The 17,071-nt window shown below is 36.8% G+C and overlaps 1 protein-coding gene across 1 annotated transcript in view; it reads left to right on the top strand.

Moving 5' to 3' along the window:
* Positions 1 to 11,840, top strand: part of Gug (arginine-glutamic acid dipeptide repeats grunge) — a 60,044-nt gene extending 48,204 nt beyond the window's left edge. Inside the window, exons 16-18 of the mRNA XM_071598885.1 lie at positions 4,088 to 4,212; positions 6,067 to 6,197; positions 9,365 to 11,840. Coding sequence (XP_071454986.1) covers positions 4,088 to 4,212; positions 6,067 to 6,197; positions 9,365 to 9,434 — 326 coding nt within the window. The 3' untranslated portion in view covers positions 9,435 to 11,840. The remainder of the gene's footprint in view (positions 1 to 4,087; positions 4,213 to 6,066; positions 6,198 to 9,364) is intronic.
* The last annotated feature ends 5,231 nt before the right edge of the window (positions 11,841 to 17,071 follow it).

The following is a 17,071-nucleotide window of genomic DNA, read 5'->3' as shown; positions in this document are numbered from 1 at the left end:
TAATATTGGCAAAAAAGTATGCAATACAAAAAGGAACTACCCCATATTTTAATTGAGAATAGTCTCGGCTTTTAATTACCCTATTTAATCAAACATTTAGCAAAGTGGTGTAGAGTATTGTATTTGTTTTCACATAAAAGTGAATGATATGTATGTATTATTGGCTAAATGCTTTCTTATATACTACCTTCTTGTACAAGTCCCCGTCTCACACCCTTGCAGTAGTTGGTAGTATATTATGTCACTGTGGATGTGCAGCCTTTTGTGTGTGTACACATGTTGAAATAAAAGCTAAAGAGGTGATTCTTTTAGAGCAGGTGATTCACATTTCTACAGTTGCTTTTGCAATAGCCAGAAATTACCTATGCCTGACACATTAGCACAATGTTTATAGGCTATTTACATAGTTTTACATGTTTAAACTTGAAAGTCATCAATGTAGAGTACATTTATGGTCAAAGTTTTGATTAACTTTTCTTGCCTCTGAAATTATTCCTGCATTTTTATAACAATCATCACATTTCCTGTTGTCTGAATTTGATCAGAAACATTTAGGATGTTGTGCTTTAAAAAAAAAAGGCTTAGCTAAAAGGTCATGGCAAAACTCCTTGTGTTTTCTCCTGTTGGCATTTTGAATTGACCCATGTAAGGTTTTAACGTGGTTTAAAATGTAATCAAATTGTAACCAAATGTAATTTGAAACCCATCCTCACTAAATTGATAATTGTAGTGCATATTAAACTTATTTGCTTTGCATGGTATGCTTTGAGATTCCCCGTTTTCCATGTATATATGCATAAATATATGTATATACATGCACGAATCCATATGACTGTCTGTGCCATGTGTTGTTTGTGTATAGTATAATAATATTCAAAGATTGTTAAAATATTTTGAAGTTACTTCTTCAGATTAGTTTGTTTAATATGATTCATATTATGGAAAATATTTTGAAGTATGGAAACTAATTATCATGGAAGTGAAATACTGGTACTAATCATATTTTGTTAACCTCATTGTTAGTGTAATGCATTGCTGAATGCTAAGTTTTAAGCAAGGTTTGATACTTCATTGCTGTGTTAGTTAAGGAATAAATGTGATATTGACCATATTATATTTCAGTGAAAGAATTGTAAGCATTAACTGTTGGAATATAACATAGTGTCTGCAATATGATGTAGTGTCAGAGATGTTTTTGTATAGCCACCAGAGTGTTGGTTGAAAAGTGGAACTCCCTGCCATTATTTGCCCACGTTCCACATTTGGCTGAAAGGATATCCAACACGGTCTTCTTCATTCTGTAATGTAAATGGGCTCTTATAAATATCAGACTTAAAATTTTTAACCTGACCTTGAGTTTAAATGAAGGCTAAACCATATGATTCATTCTTCCTTGACCAAGTTGTTGCAATGTATTTTCTCCTACTATGTCCAGCTTATCTTGGCATTCCTCAATAAATTTTACAAAATTTCTTTATATAATATAATAAATGGAATTGTTTTCCTTTAAATTAGTAGTTAGTCCATATGCATTTCTATAATACTATATAATATAAATAATTTTGGATCCAGCATTCAATTGGAATGATATTTTTTTGTTGTTCTAGTGATCTTTATAGTTAACTTTAAAAAAGCAGTTAAGAAATGTTTTGATGAAATCACACAATTTTTTTATTTCGTTTTTCCAAGTGAATAGTAGAATAGTCGTGTCTGTACTTTTCTATGAATAATTCATTTGAGGACGTCAATTATTAATGTCTATACAACTTAAAATAATAATGTGTCAGCAAATGATATTTCCTATTATTGATATTTTTATTATTATATATTAACTAGTTTCATATGAGATATTAATTTATTCAATCTTTGAATTATATCATGTTGGTAGACTGACTAGTAGTCTTTAAGGATAAAACTAACATTGTTTTTTTTATGATTAACACTTTATATTAATACAATACCAGTTCAGTGTGACTTATTAATTATATTGTACTGATTGACCTGATATTAAATTGCATCTGTGTGATTACAGTTCATGTCTTGTTTCCAATTTGCCCATCTTTGTTCTGTTTTAACCATGACCTTCACTTATCAAGCTGCTGTCGTTGTTGCTGGTATGGCTGCTGCCCAGTGGCATCATGGTGGAGGCTTACACTTAAATCACGTTCTCACTACTACACTCGGTTCATCACATGATCAGTAAAACATCGAGACACATTGGTGGTGGATTGGTGGAGGCTACTATTTATTAATTATGTTTAGGAGGAATTACCAGCAGTTGAATCGTAATTTTTAAAAAAATCATGTTAGATTTCCTTACTTATACTATTACTGGGAAATATTCGAAAGACATTTGTTCTCCTGAGAATATGGTGCTTTTAAAGAATATTTATCCTTGCAGATTAAAACAAATGTTAAAATCTGTTCATCGAAGAAACTTAATAGTTTTCTACCTAACGATATTAGTGAAATATGAGAATTATTAATGCTGTTTAAAACTTGGCATTTTTTTCTGTTAAAAATGAATTTAATCAAAAATTCCATTGAGCTAAATGATGATGGTGATAATAGAATTCATTGTTTGATATTTATCATTGAACCTGAAAAAAATGAGCATATTCCAATGGTTTAGGTTGTGATTGAATGGCTTGTGGAATAATCTCCCTTGAATGTTTATTCAAGGATCATTGGCAATCTTTTCATTTGGTACGAGCTAAGTGAGATGAAATTATCCTCTTGAGCTGACCCCATTAAGGGAAGTTGTTTAAATGCGGATGTCTCTACAGCGGAGGCTCGTCTGTTGTTGCAGGGATACCCACGAGCTCTCTGGGCCCCCCACCTCACCCTTCACACGGCCTACACTCTCACTACCCTCACCTTCTGGACACTGCCATGCTGGACCCCGTGGTCCGCCTCCAGTTTGCTGGACTCTCCCCCATCGACTACCCCCATCATCACCTCTCCCCATTACCCCCTGGCCGAGTCCTCCCCACGCCGCCGGTCGCTCCTCCCCATGCACCACCAGCATCACCAGGGACCCCCACGCACCATCCCCAACCACCTCCGTCTCTCCTAGGCGCGGCCTCGCCCACCGTCCCCCCGACCGCGCCCTCCACTCACACCCACGCCCACACACACGCTCACTCTCACACGCACCTCCACCTGCACCCTGGGCAGCAGCAACAGCAACAACAGCAACAGCAAGAGATGGTGGCTGCGGCAGCAGCAGCTGCATCTGCAGGTATGGTGAACGTTTGTTATGATAACCACTGGCTTCGCACGTTCGTTTCACCTGGAACGTGACCACTGTGGCGTAAACCTGTGGTTTGTTTGTTTGGCGACACTTTATAACCTTTCCCAACCATTGTCATGTTGGGATAAATTGCTGACCTCACGCCCCAAAAAGATGCAAGTTCAAACATGCTGTGGCTGTGGAGGTTTAAATTAGTTGTTGCTAGATTATGTGGTGTCAGATGAATATTGCCATTAAGAGTACATAAAATTGTCTCTCTTCTATAACTTTGACTGCCAAGTCTTTTCGCTTCACCTCTTTCACATTATTGCAATGGATTATTTTATTATTATGTTAGGTTCCATTCCAGCCAATTTGAATGATAAAGTTAATTTTCATATTAGTTTCTTTACTCTTTATATTTCTATGTCACTTAATTAGATAATTCTTATGAGAAAGTGTGCCGCGTTTCTATTTAGGGAACTCTTCATCAGAGTTACGCTGAAACATCATGCCCAGACATTTTTTTGAATAGAGTATGCACTTTGAAAATATAATCTCAGCTCTAGGTTCTTTTAAGTATGAGTTTAATGGTTTTAAATGATGATTGATAAGTTTCCAGATGAATGCACATGATTTAAAGAACTGATGAGTGAGTGAAGGAGAAAATGTAAAAAAATAATGTTATTCTTATAGTGAAAAGAGATGAAAATATGGCATAGATGTAATGTGTGAATTTCAAAGATTGTTTAATGAGTTTATTTTGCTTGCAAAGGAAGTGAAATAAATGTAAATCCATGCTGCGTTTCCTTCATGACACAAATTTCTGACATATTTATTTGATTGCCTCAATAGCTGCCAGCGGTTACCCGCGACCAAGTTTACTTCCTCCTCCGCGGGATCCAGCGGCAGCTGCAATGGGTCTGCATCATCCTACGGATATATTGGGTCGTCCATACGCAGATCAGCTGGCACATCAAGTAAGGATTACATCTGAAGTGCTGTTTATATTTCCTTGAATCCATTGAAAATATGTAATAATATTATGATTTAGTTTGGTTTTTATTTATATAATATTATGTTAATATTTATTAGTCAGGATATCCAGGTAACTGATAAGTGACATATCAGAGTTGAAGAGTAAACTTAATACTATTATATTCATTATCCAAATAATCCTTCAATGAGTAAACTGCATTATGTTCCCAAAAATTCCCAACTTCTTATGTGCACGAAGCAACACTGCCAAAGGACTTCAAAAGTCATTCCAACTTTCTGTCCTGGAGAAGACTCCTGCTCTGGCACCCAGAGAAGTAGCCTTGGTTCTTACAATTATGTATGTAAATTGTTGCATTGCATTGCGTTGTTGTATAATTGGTGCTATCTGATATTTAATATATTTTTGGGGCTTATGTTGTTTCAACAAGAATTTTAATAATGTCATTGTCTGAGTTTAAATTCTAATTTTAACTGTGAAAACAGTGTTGTATAGATGTCGTTTAAGTTTGCCATGGACAAAAACTTGTGAATTGTGATACAGGTAAGAGCCAGGTGAATGAGGTCTCCTTTCAAATGTAAAGTATTCCTTGAAATTCAACGGAAAGAAAAAAATAAAAAAGGACCCCAATGAAAAAAATAATACACCAAATGTTGACTGTGACTTTACGGAACATGGTTTCGTTAAATATGTATTGGGGAAATATTTTTATGAAGATTTTCAGGGAAGGTTCTATTTTTCTTTGTAAGGTCTCAAATGGAGTGTACCATTGCAAAAAGTTGATATCTATAAGTTATAAAGGAAAGTTGCTACATTAATTAAATATGGTTATTGTTGAACAGAGATAAAATCATGGTTGTTGGTAGCATTTCATAATTTTGGTAAGGTTGCAATTATAATGGAATTAGCTTCGAACATTACACATCTTGACGGATTAAAATTCATCATTGAAGAGAAACTTAATTAGGTCACTTAAAAGCTTATTCTAAGTGCTGGAAGCCATTGATGTTTTCCATTCTGGTTTTACAAAAATATTAGCATCATCTATTCATTCCACCATAGTATGTGTTTTATTTAATGGTCAACGCCATTCTCATTGTGTCCCGGCAGCCATGAAGTAGGAGTCATGACTGTGGAATGATATTTCATCCAGTCATTCTAATCTAATAATCACTTACCATCTGTTTTTATAAAACTATTGTAAAAGTTCCTGAATCTGTAATAAGTTTGCATAGTTGCAGTTACCCTGATGTAATTGTATCAATTTTTAATACAATACATCTCGTTATATTTTATATTAACATATTCAAAGTCATTATTTTACTCCTATTGTGGCTCAAGAAATATTATTGATTCAGGAATCAGTTGTGGAAGTATGCGATGATAAAGAGTGATTGATGATGTAATTATTCCATTATTGTTATGCTGTTCAGGCAAAGAGCTCTGGCATTTAGCTGAGGCTGAACAGCACAACTTAACTTGAGTGCTGAGGGGGTTCCCTTTGGCAAAATGTATATAGACATCAACACCACCCGACGAGGAACATACAATACGATCCAAGTGTGATGGCTTGTTTCACACGCAACCCCTCGTCATCCAACCCCTATTCCCTACAATGAAGAGTCACCATTGCACCACCACGCTGAGATGGCAGGAAGGACAAGTTGCCCTGCTGGCCAGCACTGCCAATTCTGATTTTTATCATTAAAAGGCATTCAACTGTTAAAATTTGGTCTCATTGAATGGTGTCTTCAGATTAGTTGCATTTGAGGACTTATTAATGTTTTTAAAATATTGATGCAATAATCCTAATTGGTTTGATGTTGAAATTTTGTAGCTGTCAGCTCAAGCAGCTGCCCATGAACAGCTCCAGAGACAAATGATGCTGGAGAGAGAGAGGTTTCCGCCACATCCTTCGGCAGCACAACTCCACCCCTCACTCCTTGCACAGCACGAGGAATACCTGAGGTTGGTACTCTGCTTAGATGGTGCCTCCTTATGTTTACTCTTTGTGTTACCCAATACCATGAAAGTATTGGCATTTTTTTTAACTGACCAGTTGCTATCATGATATACTTCTTGAATGACTCTCAAGGAGGTTCATTTTTAGTCCTTAGATGAAGTTCTGTGAGCAAGAATGATATATCTTCCCTACCTCCCCCTCCATCCCCCAACTTTCAGTTTATTCTTTTTAAAACAAGATTGATTCACCATGTAAAGCACATTAGATCACCATTTTCTATTTGAATGGTTGAATCCTGGCCAAAATTTATTAAATACTCCACATTGTGATGTTAATAAGTATTATCAGGGTTAAACCTAACATCAAGGGAATAAGTTTTTTCCTCCTAGCTAACTTTATCAAACTTGATCATAAGTCCAATCCAAGAAATTAAGATGCTATATATTTTCTTCGCAATATTGGTTTGGAAAATTGTATGCGAGAGATGAATCATCCCACTTCCTTCTTAGTTTAATTGAGTTTCCTGATAATTGGATAGGTCTGATATGCATATTAAGCCACTCAGTGACTGAGCAGACTTTCCTCAATTGTCAAAGAGGTGCCTTAAGTGCCATGAAAGTTTTAACTTATTCCACCTATTAAATAATAGTTGAAAAATAATGGTAAATATTCCTTGCACGATGATGTAGAAACTGACTTGCAAGAGGCAGTCAGGGCTTCCAGGTTTCCCCGGCGTTTGTGCTGTTTTTCAGGGAGAACAGTTTCAATTGCATCACGGCCGTAATCTTCAGACCCAAGATTTTTGGCCCGGCCAGCTGGAATGCCGAAGAAATTGTTGTACATAAAAACAATCCACACGGTGGAATCCCAGAGACCATGAAGCCTTTTCATCTCGCACACCATAATAGTCTTCTCACAATCTTCACTGCCCTTAAGAGCAGTAGCATTCAATCCTGTCATTATTATTAATATTGATTGAATACCAACAACATATGTTGTTATGATTATTATGAAGGTATATTGTTTATTACTGAGGGCTGAGTTTCTGTAGGACTCGGTGCTGGGCTGAGTTTCAGTGCTGATCCCCCAAAATAAGGAGATCCCCACGGGGTGAGAAATAACCCTGTTAATTGGATGAGCAAGTGAGTGGCCAGTGACATATGGGCTGCCCTTAAATTATTTAAGACTTTTGGGGGAGGCAGGGGTGTGTGCTATTTCATTACCTATCCTTATGGGAGTGAGGGAGTAGAGGAACCTTTCAATCTGTTTCTTATTGCATTATTTTGCCCGTTGTGTATGGAGAAAGAATTTTTCAATCATCCTTGATCATCAAAGAATGCATTGTTCAAATGCTAAGCTACTTAGAATTTTTTAAGCAATATTTTAATGTGTTAAAAATTTGCTAAAATTTTATTTAATTGCAATATGTAATATGTTCTGATACCATTAAAGTAAAAAAAAAACAAGTTGAAATTCATGGTAGTATACTTTTTTTCAGTATGAACATGCAATTGAAGGGATCAGTAAATAATCATAGTGACAAATGCTTCCACCAAACCTAAAAACGCTTTTCTTCTTTTTTTAGAAAAAGATGGCTGTTTAATGTATTAATGAGGTAGTGCCAATAATTACGCAAGATGGGGGAAGTGGGGTACTTATCTTTCAAATGCCTACTGGGGTTAAGGGTAAAAAAGCCAAAAATGGCCCAATGTAATTGTAGGACAGCTCCACATGATGCAGAAGGCAACGGGAAACCATGGCATTAAAAGGTCCATGGAAATTCCTGTGCTGAAACCTTCTGGAGGTAAAATATTTTCGCGACCAGATCTCCAGATGAGCATTATCCCAGGTAATCCATGCTTTTAAGTGAAAACAAATTGGAGAGCAATAACAGCATAAGAGTAGGAACTTGGAAGATGAGGACAATGAATGTTAGGGGAAATTAGAAAATGTAAAAGGAGAGACGGGGCAGGTATTAATTAGATACTCTTGATATAAGTCAAGTGAGGAGGTGGAGAACTAGTATCAGGTGAATATGAATTGATGAAAAAGTAATTTTGTGGTAATTATTTTAAACAATATGTTTCAAAGTGGCTAAAATGGAATCACCCAAAGGAAATGATTCATAGGAAGTGTAAAAAGGCTCTTGACTGGGTGGACTGGAGTGCATTAATAAAGATAACTTTAAGAATGGGCTGAAATACGGGACACTTAGTAAGGGATTGCATAAATGAAGTAAAGTAAGTCTTGAGTGGTGAGTGTAAATTTAAAGAGGTGATTCATTGGCACGGGAGTGAGATAATGTTGTTGCATGTCCCCAGGAATATTCAGTAGTCGCTGAGAAGAACTGATGGACGAATTCCTGAAGATTTGAATGGAATAATAATTAGATGTGGAAAGTGAATATTGTAAAATAGGTGAATGATCAAAGGGTAGTGGCAGTAAGTGAAAGTCAGTTGCAGAAATTGTTAATAAAATTGAGAGAGTGAGAAAATATTTAAGGCTAAAAATTGTTTTGAATCCAAAAGTGAAAAAAGTAGCTAAAAATTGATTCAACAACAACAACAACCACCCAGAGAATTGATCTAGAACAGAGGAAAAATAAGGAAAATGTTTTATTTGCAGTGTTTTGATGTGCAGACAGAAATTCTATGGAGAAATATGTAGAAGCTTTAAAAAGTGGCTCACAGTACTGGAGATAATGTGTATATGAAAGTTCAAGTAAAATAGAAGGAAGAGGAGGAGGGTATGACTCAATGAGAGTTGTAGTGATGGGGAGAAATTGCAAACAGTTAAAGATGCGGCGCAGGAATGATCAACGTGGAAAGAACTATTCAGATGCAATCTGAACCTGAACAATGGCGAATAGGGGCTAATTCACCATCGTTTAGACTATGTCACCAGCAGTGTTGACTGCCATTGTCTTCATGTGTTCTCTAGTGCAATATCCTTCATTTTCATAATCTTAATTGTTGTCTGTTCCAATAGTCTTCACTTGAATATTCTTAAATGTTAGCCAGTGTAACATCCATCTTGCCTTAGTCATGTGTTATCTGGTGCCAACCTTGTTCTATTGACACTTCATTAACTGCACATTCATTAAGTGAGGAATGGTTGTATTCTTGGGTTGTCTTCAAGGCCATTTGTAAATGCCCAAATTATTCAATTACAGGCAGCAGCAGAGAGAGCGTGAGATGAAGGTGCGGGCACTCGAAGAAGCAGCCAGAGGTTCAAGACCTTAAATGGTGGCATGCGTCACAAAGAATTTTTCTCTTAGACAAAGTGTTGCGCGAGGCCTCCCCTCGCATTGGAGCATGTGAGAGTTGAGCTCAAGAGCAAGTCCACTGTGACATCATCTGAGCCCTGCTGGAGGAGGATGTGTGGTTGCCAACCTTCATTCACTCGTGTATAAAGAAATATATTATCTATTTGGATAGTTCCATTACTCTTGTCCACTGCCCTCGTAGGTCTCAGGGAAGAAGCCATAGAAGGATTGCGTGTGTATGTGAGAACAGTGTGTGTGAACATGCCAGTTGGGAGGAACAGGAAGTGGGGGAGGGGGGGAAGTTCATTGCTTGCCTACTCTGTCGATGAAGTGTGTATTTCATTTCTGATGTCTTTCGAGACTCCATCGTCACCTACTTCTCTTGATTTACTGGCTGTGCCTAAAGTGTGTAAGATACCTTTAGGGTGATCCATAATTATTTTTGGAAGTGGGCAATAATAACCATATGATGGGCTACCTCTGTTGAACATAGCCCATAAATGGCTTATTGCTAATACATTATCTATTTCAGAATTAGCCTTATATAGACTGTGGTTAGGTTTTAATTTTTTAATAGAATCGTGATGAAATTATATTTTGTACATAGCATGTGGTCAACATTCATTCACGTTCACTGCTTGAATGATGTCTTTTCACAGATTTATCGTTCATTTTTAAGGGTGCTACATTTTTCATTAAATGTTATCCGTGTGGTCCTTTTACGATGGCTATTGGCTTTGATTTTTCTTTGTGATACAGATTTAAGTATTAGCATGGTCATATTTAACTTGCATAGAATCTATCTGCAAATCAGAATGGTTTTCATCTGGAAATCAGAGCTAATATTATTTGAGTGACTCATCATGGTAATTTGAGGTAATAGTCTATATATTTTGATAGAATATCTGGAAATATGAACTTATTCTGATGACACCTATTGTTTTGAAATTAAGTTGTCCTTATTTCGAAGTTGTCGTGGAGTGGTACTCTGGACTTTCTCCACCATAGCCTTAGCTTATTCAAGTGCTACATGTTATTGATAGGGTCAGAATTTGTCATGTTTTATCAGAAGTGATGACACATTAAGGTATGGGTAATGATTTTCATGAAATAGTTGATACTAATATAAGAGTTATAAACGTTATATTCTCCTCCTAACCCCTATTAAAATAGTTGAAAAAAACTAAATCCTCTCGAATAATCATCATAAACTTTTCCATAAGTAATAAAGAAAAATATTTGCTGGTCATGGATTATTGCTGTATTTTGTACATTTTTCTATGTATGTGATATTGAATATTGAGTAGAGAACTCAAACAGAAATTTTACTTTTTCTGTTAGGTTTTGCAAATATTTCCTTTAAAGGAGTTTCTATCTCCTTGTGGCGAATCAAGTTATGTTTTCAAATTGTTTTAAATGCATAATTATAAAGAGAAGTTTGAGACAAAAGTTTGAGTTTTAAAAGGAAAAATTGTGTGGAGGAATTTAATCACTATTTGTCCTTGGATGAATTGCCAAATTTTAATTCTAAATATTTACAAAAATAGAGTTTATGAATATTATTGTTGCAGGTACCTGCTTGCTTCATTCAACATTATTGTATAATGTCTTCTTTACTGATGCCTTTAACCTGAGAAATATAAATGAATCCTAATATCTTTTCATAGTAAATGATAAATTTCCTGTACTTTTTTATTTGTGTGTTTGAAGTAGTGAAGAACTAATAACTGCTTATCTCTAGACTTCTACATAAGGTTAGAGAGTGTAAATCGTTGTGTGACGGCTTTCTGATGATATATATTCATTTTGTGACTGTGCAGTAGATGAGTGGATTTATCCCATCATTCTTCTGAAGGGATTTTCTCATTGGAATGCCTGATACAAGAAATGAGACATAATTTGACAAGTGAAGTAGAGGGGGTGTTTGGGGGCCAATAAGAACAACTGTTGTGGTGTGGTGCAAATGCTCTTCTGTAGCTTTAATTCAAATGGTGTTGCCCCTGCTGTCATGTAAGAGCTCACCAAACCCGTAGTGGGGTGGTCTCACCACAGCTAAGCAGCCAACTAGGCTTTTGTGCATTGTGTTTTTTACTCTCATATCAACAATATAGTGTTTGCACTTGCCTCGTTGCATGTGCATGCTTCTAGTTTTGAGGATTTTTGCATACAAATGATAATAGCTGCCCCATATAGTCCCTCTATTTTTATTTAAATAAAAAATTTCTTAACTGAATATAAAGTTTATTTTATCCTGAAATGTTTATACCTGGAATTTTAGTTGGGAATATGAAGTGCCATTTATGGATAATGTAAAATATCTTGTTTCGTGACATTTTTACCTCTATGGAATGTCAGCACGTAAAAAATAAATAAAATGTGGAGATGGCAGTTTATTATTCAGCTGCCCTTAGTTTTTATTGAAATGTTAACCAATTTATTGTTTTCCAGGCTGTTTGTAATTCGCCAATCGGAGAATGGATTTATGAAATTTTAAATCACATCCTCGTAATGTATTCCAAATTCATGCAATGAAATCGCACACAATCGGCCACAATCAGTTCATATGTCATTAACTGGCATGTGCATGAAACCGACATATGGTATTCACAGTCACCATGGAGTGGTAGTGTTTGTTGCCTCTTCTAAATCCATCAGAGAAAATTGTGGCCAAACAACCCGTCAGCCCATGTGATAATGATGAATCAAGTTCTATCTCAAACTAAATAATATTGCTGATATTTTATACTTAATTAAATGTACACTTTATTATGGGCATTTGTTAAATATGGAACCATTGGAAGTGTTCTGATACCACAATGAGTGGTGATAGCAAAGTTTTTTATGGCAGTATTCAGTTGTCTTAAAACACAGGTGCTTTTATTGGTGCTTTTATTAGTAATGGATATCATTTTATATTCATTTTTACTTTTTATTGGACAAAGTTCATGTTTCTTATTTGGTGCTGGGCAAGCTCCGAACTATGTTGAAACACAGGTTTCCATTAGTTTAAATCAAAGTTGAGCAATGTCAGATCCAGATGGATTCTGGACCTGCATGCCTTAACCGTGGTGCTCCTGTCCTGTCTGTATTTGGCAGGCAGGTTAAATGTGGTTTGGAACAATGAATCATGAGGTCCAAAGCTCTTGACAAAGGCCCCCTACAGTATGAAAAACCATTAACACAGTAATCAACCCGAAGGTCGGTTTGTTATGGGTGATGGCAGAGTTCACCCAGTACTAAGCCTTATACGGCGTGTGAAATTCACACGTCAGGGTAGGGGGGCCAGTTCCTTTCCTTGTGCCTGTTATGGTTTCCCAGGAAGATCTGGTACCCCAAAAAATCACATAGCTAGGGTGGAGTTGCAGGGGCCCAAGGAGTTTTTTACATGATTTTTTCCTTCAGCAGTCAAATGCTCTAGGACTACCACGGCCCACCCCAACAGCATAAAGTTACCAATTTTGTCCTTGAAAGGTCATATAATGAAAAATAAGCCTTTTTAAGTGTTTTAGTTTGTCATGGCTATGCATCACATTTGTCTTTTTTTGTAATCATCATATGTCATTGAAACTCACATGTATTAATAATTTTTCTCTTTTTGATGGAATCATGCATTGAAAGCCATCATTTTTAATCAATCTAACCTCCATATTTAGATCTCAAGGAATTAGAAATATAGCCTTCAAAGTAATCAATATGTTATCTGTGCATTTATGGCAGTAATCCAAATTACTTAATCAGATTACTAATTACATAAAGGGCTGCATAAAAATTTGGTTCTTGGGTTTTCTATTTCCTGGATTTTGAATTTCTGCAGAAGGCAATTCAATTTTTGCTCAGATGTATTAGTTACTTCATTGCCAAAATGTTAAATGTTTCAATAGCATTTAATGTAACATCATTTGATAGCCTCAATCTTTGGATCATAAAATTAAATAAAAGCTTGACAAGTGACCATTAACTAATTTTAAAGAAACTATGTAACAAAACATATTTCATTCAATTACATGTTTCATTATTTTGTCATTGTTACAATCCTTTTCAGTATTAACTTTTTATCTACTGAGTTATTTTTTAACATCCATTTATTTTTAGTCTCATGATTTAAAAAGACTATATTTTTGTAATCCATTGAATTTAACAGTGTCAAAAACTAATAAGTACAGGGCCGCACCCAAAAGTGGTAGACTGATTTTCTCTGGTGCGAACGGAGTGGTGGAGGGGGTCTGCTTGGCAGGGCAAGGTGGAGGGGGCTCTTAGCAACTGACCTACACCAACCTCAGTCGCCTGCGGGCTGTCGTTGAGTGAGGACACCGTTTTTAGTGAAGCAAGTTTTTTGTCTGTGTCGAAAAACAAAATGAATCTGAATTTAGAGCAACGTTATTCCGTGAAGTTTTGTGCGAAACTCGGGAAGACGGCAACTGAGACCCTCGATATGATCAAGCAGGCTTATGGGGACACTGCCTTAAGCCGTTCCACAGTATTTGAGTGGCACAAGTCGTTTAAAGAGGGTAGGGAGCTCGTTGAAGACGACCATCGCTCCGGACGGCCGTCGACGGCAAGAACCGACACGAATGTGGACAGAGTGAGGACACTGCTGAACACAGACCGACGCTTAACCAGTGAAGAAATTGCAGACCAGTTGGGTCTGTCTGCATCCAACGTCCAACGCATTATTTCACAGGATTTGGCTGACCGGCCATCGCAAACTGTTGGGTGCTTCATCATGACAACGCGCCGTGCCATGGTGCGCTTGTCGTCAGACAGCTCCTGGCCAAATACGGCATTGCCGCACCCGCCCTATTCTCCCGATCTGGCACCACCGGACTTCTTCTTCTTCCCCCTGATGAAAAGACAGCTCAAGGGACGACGTTTTGACTCGATAAAGGTCTTTCAAGAGGCTTCGACGAGGGTCATCAACGGCATCCCCAAAGAAAATTTCCAGCGGGCGTACAGGGAATGGGAGCAACTTTATACTAAGTGTGTAGCGGCTCAAGGAGCATGCTTTGAAGATTATTAAGTCGATGTAAGTATATCGTCAATAAAATTCTTGTAAAAAAACCAGTCCTACCACTTTTGGGTGCGACCTTGTAAATACAGATATGATAATCCATTGGCAATAATACATGTGGAAGTCCTGGCATTTTAAAATATACTTTTTGCAATATTGTTAAATATTTCTATAAAAGTGCCTCGGAATTGGTACCTGATCACCAGCCAGTGTGTATGTATATATATATATACACATACGGTTAGCACGTTATGAATCTTGCACTTGGATATGTTCTTCTACATTTGCTCATCAAGGTATTCATGTGTGGAAGATTTTTATTTAATGATGGCATGGGAGACCATTCAAAATCGGATGGTTACCATTCCCCTGTTGAATGGAAAGGAACACTGGAATTTTCCCCAAAGTAGTTGTATTTCCATGGGTTTTGACCTTCAAAATAATAACCAATGACGCAAGCGCACTTTAAAGAGCCTTATCATGCCCTTTGTAATGCAAAGCTAAGGCAGCAACTAAAGTGGGTTGCAGTCAGAACGTTGTAACAATCCAAATTGACTTCGGTAAAGAACGGAGTGCCAAACAAAAAGGCTGAAGAGTTAAACCCTCAAGATAAGGAAATGAACTTCTAAAGGCTTGTAGAGTTGTTGGGCCATCATGAAATACGCCCAATCCCAGCCTATGTAGTATTTCAAAAAGGCATTAGTCGAAAAGTCAACCTTGACATCAAACTGAACAGAAGATGCATCATAACCTCTAAATACCCTCGAGTAATACTAAACTGACCTCAGAAATGTGAACTTCCTTAATCCTTTTTTAATGCATCACTCTCCACTTAGGATTTGAATAATTTTGCTGGGGCACAAGAAACAATCACACTGGTCTCGAGAAAGTATTTATTCACTTTTGGAGGAGTGGAACCGAATGATTCTTGCAGTTTCACATATACAGAATATATGAACATCAAGTCCATGGTCACTTATTTGGGTACAAGTAATTGTCTGCTTTGCACAAACTTTGCAACTCTGTGTCGGATGCAAAGAAAATCATTCCAGGCATGGCAAAGAAAGTCAAGAGTGATTTTGAATTGAACTAAAACGACACATTCCACTAAGGTGAGGTGTTCTTGAAACCACTCAAACTTGTGAAACACTGTAACCCTTGGCATATCTTAGCCAAGAAGATAACACATTCTGAGGGAATTGATGCAATGGGCTCAATTGATTTTTTAAACTATTTTAGAGTAGAAAATGGCATTTGGCAGTATTTCAGCCACTGTGTGTCGTCAAGAAGAATCCCAACAGTATATTGGGTTCTATCGGATGTTGCCATTGCTGGCTGTAGACCACAAAAACTGTCTCTCAGCTTTCCCAGCAGATAGCAAACAAAAACAGATATTCATAATTAATCCCCAAAATACAATGCATAGGCCAAGTTCATCTTTGAGTCAACCTGAATCTGGACCTTAGACCCCTTCAGTTGGCAATCATTCGTAGCTATCAAAATGAGCATTCCATCACTGGGATGTTATAATAATAATACAGTTATTTGTCCGGAGATTTGTTGCATATTCATGCATACACAAATATAGGACACATCAGATATAAATTTCACAATTTTAGAAGAGATCCAATATATATATATACACACACCAATACACTAGTATAATTACATATTAATTGGTAAAGCCAGAATTAAGTGAAGCAACGATTCGAGTAATTCATTTACAGAATAGAACATATTATTTTGTAATAGGTTGAACAGCTTTTTCTTGAAAACAGGTACTTTTGTTTCATATTTGATTTCCTGGGGAAGTTTATTGAATAACCTTAGGTCCATTTCTTTGGGCCCATGAGCAGTATTGTGTATGTCCTGACGAATGGTTGGTGCAGGTCCTTGTTTAGTGACTATGGTAATTGTGGTTGCAATTGTACTGGGAAATATTACCCTTTGCATGTAAGATGACATTAAATATATGTATGCAAGGTACTGGTAATAAACCAAGTCTTTTGAAGAGAGGTTCATTGCAAGGAGCATTGCTCTTAATACGTATAATCCTCTTTTGGACTATGAAGATTATGCCCACATGGGGAGAGGAACCCCAGAAGAGGGTACTGAAAGTAACACAAGAATAACATTCACGGCAGTAAATGGATAGAAGGACCTCTACATTTACAGAATATCTAATATTTTTAATGAGGAAGCATATGGAACTTAATTTGCTACGTAATTTGAAAATGTGTTCCTCCCAAGACATGTTTCTATGCAGGATTACTCCCATGAATTGGGTACTGGAATTTTGGGAAATGCTCACACCTTCTACACCTACTGAGATTGCAGTGGATACTTTACTAGGCCACCAGCAAGGAGTAAGCGAAAGACTGCCAAAAGTATATGTGGTGCCTAATCTGTATTGTAAAATTTAGAGAAAAAAATGTTCTGGTTTAGGAGATATTGTGAAGTACTTTGTTTTTTTTGTGTGAGATGACGACCCTGGTGACGTTATTGGGCCCTGGTTACTAACCTCGGCCACGAGCATGGGGTAAGCAAAAGACTGCCGAAAGTATATGTTGTGCTTAGTGTTTACGGCAAAATTTAGAGAAAAAAAT

The sequence above is a fragment of the Hetaerina americana genome, unplaced genomic scaffold (assembly GCF_022747635.1).
Source record: "Hetaerina americana unplaced genomic scaffold, ioHetAmer1.1.p SCAF_10, whole genome shotgun sequence".
NCBI lineage: Eukaryota > Metazoa > Arthropoda > Insecta > Odonata > Calopterygidae > Hetaerina > Hetaerina americana.
Note: the sequence above shows the minus strand (reverse complement) of the source record. Positions and strands in the feature narration are given on the sequence as shown.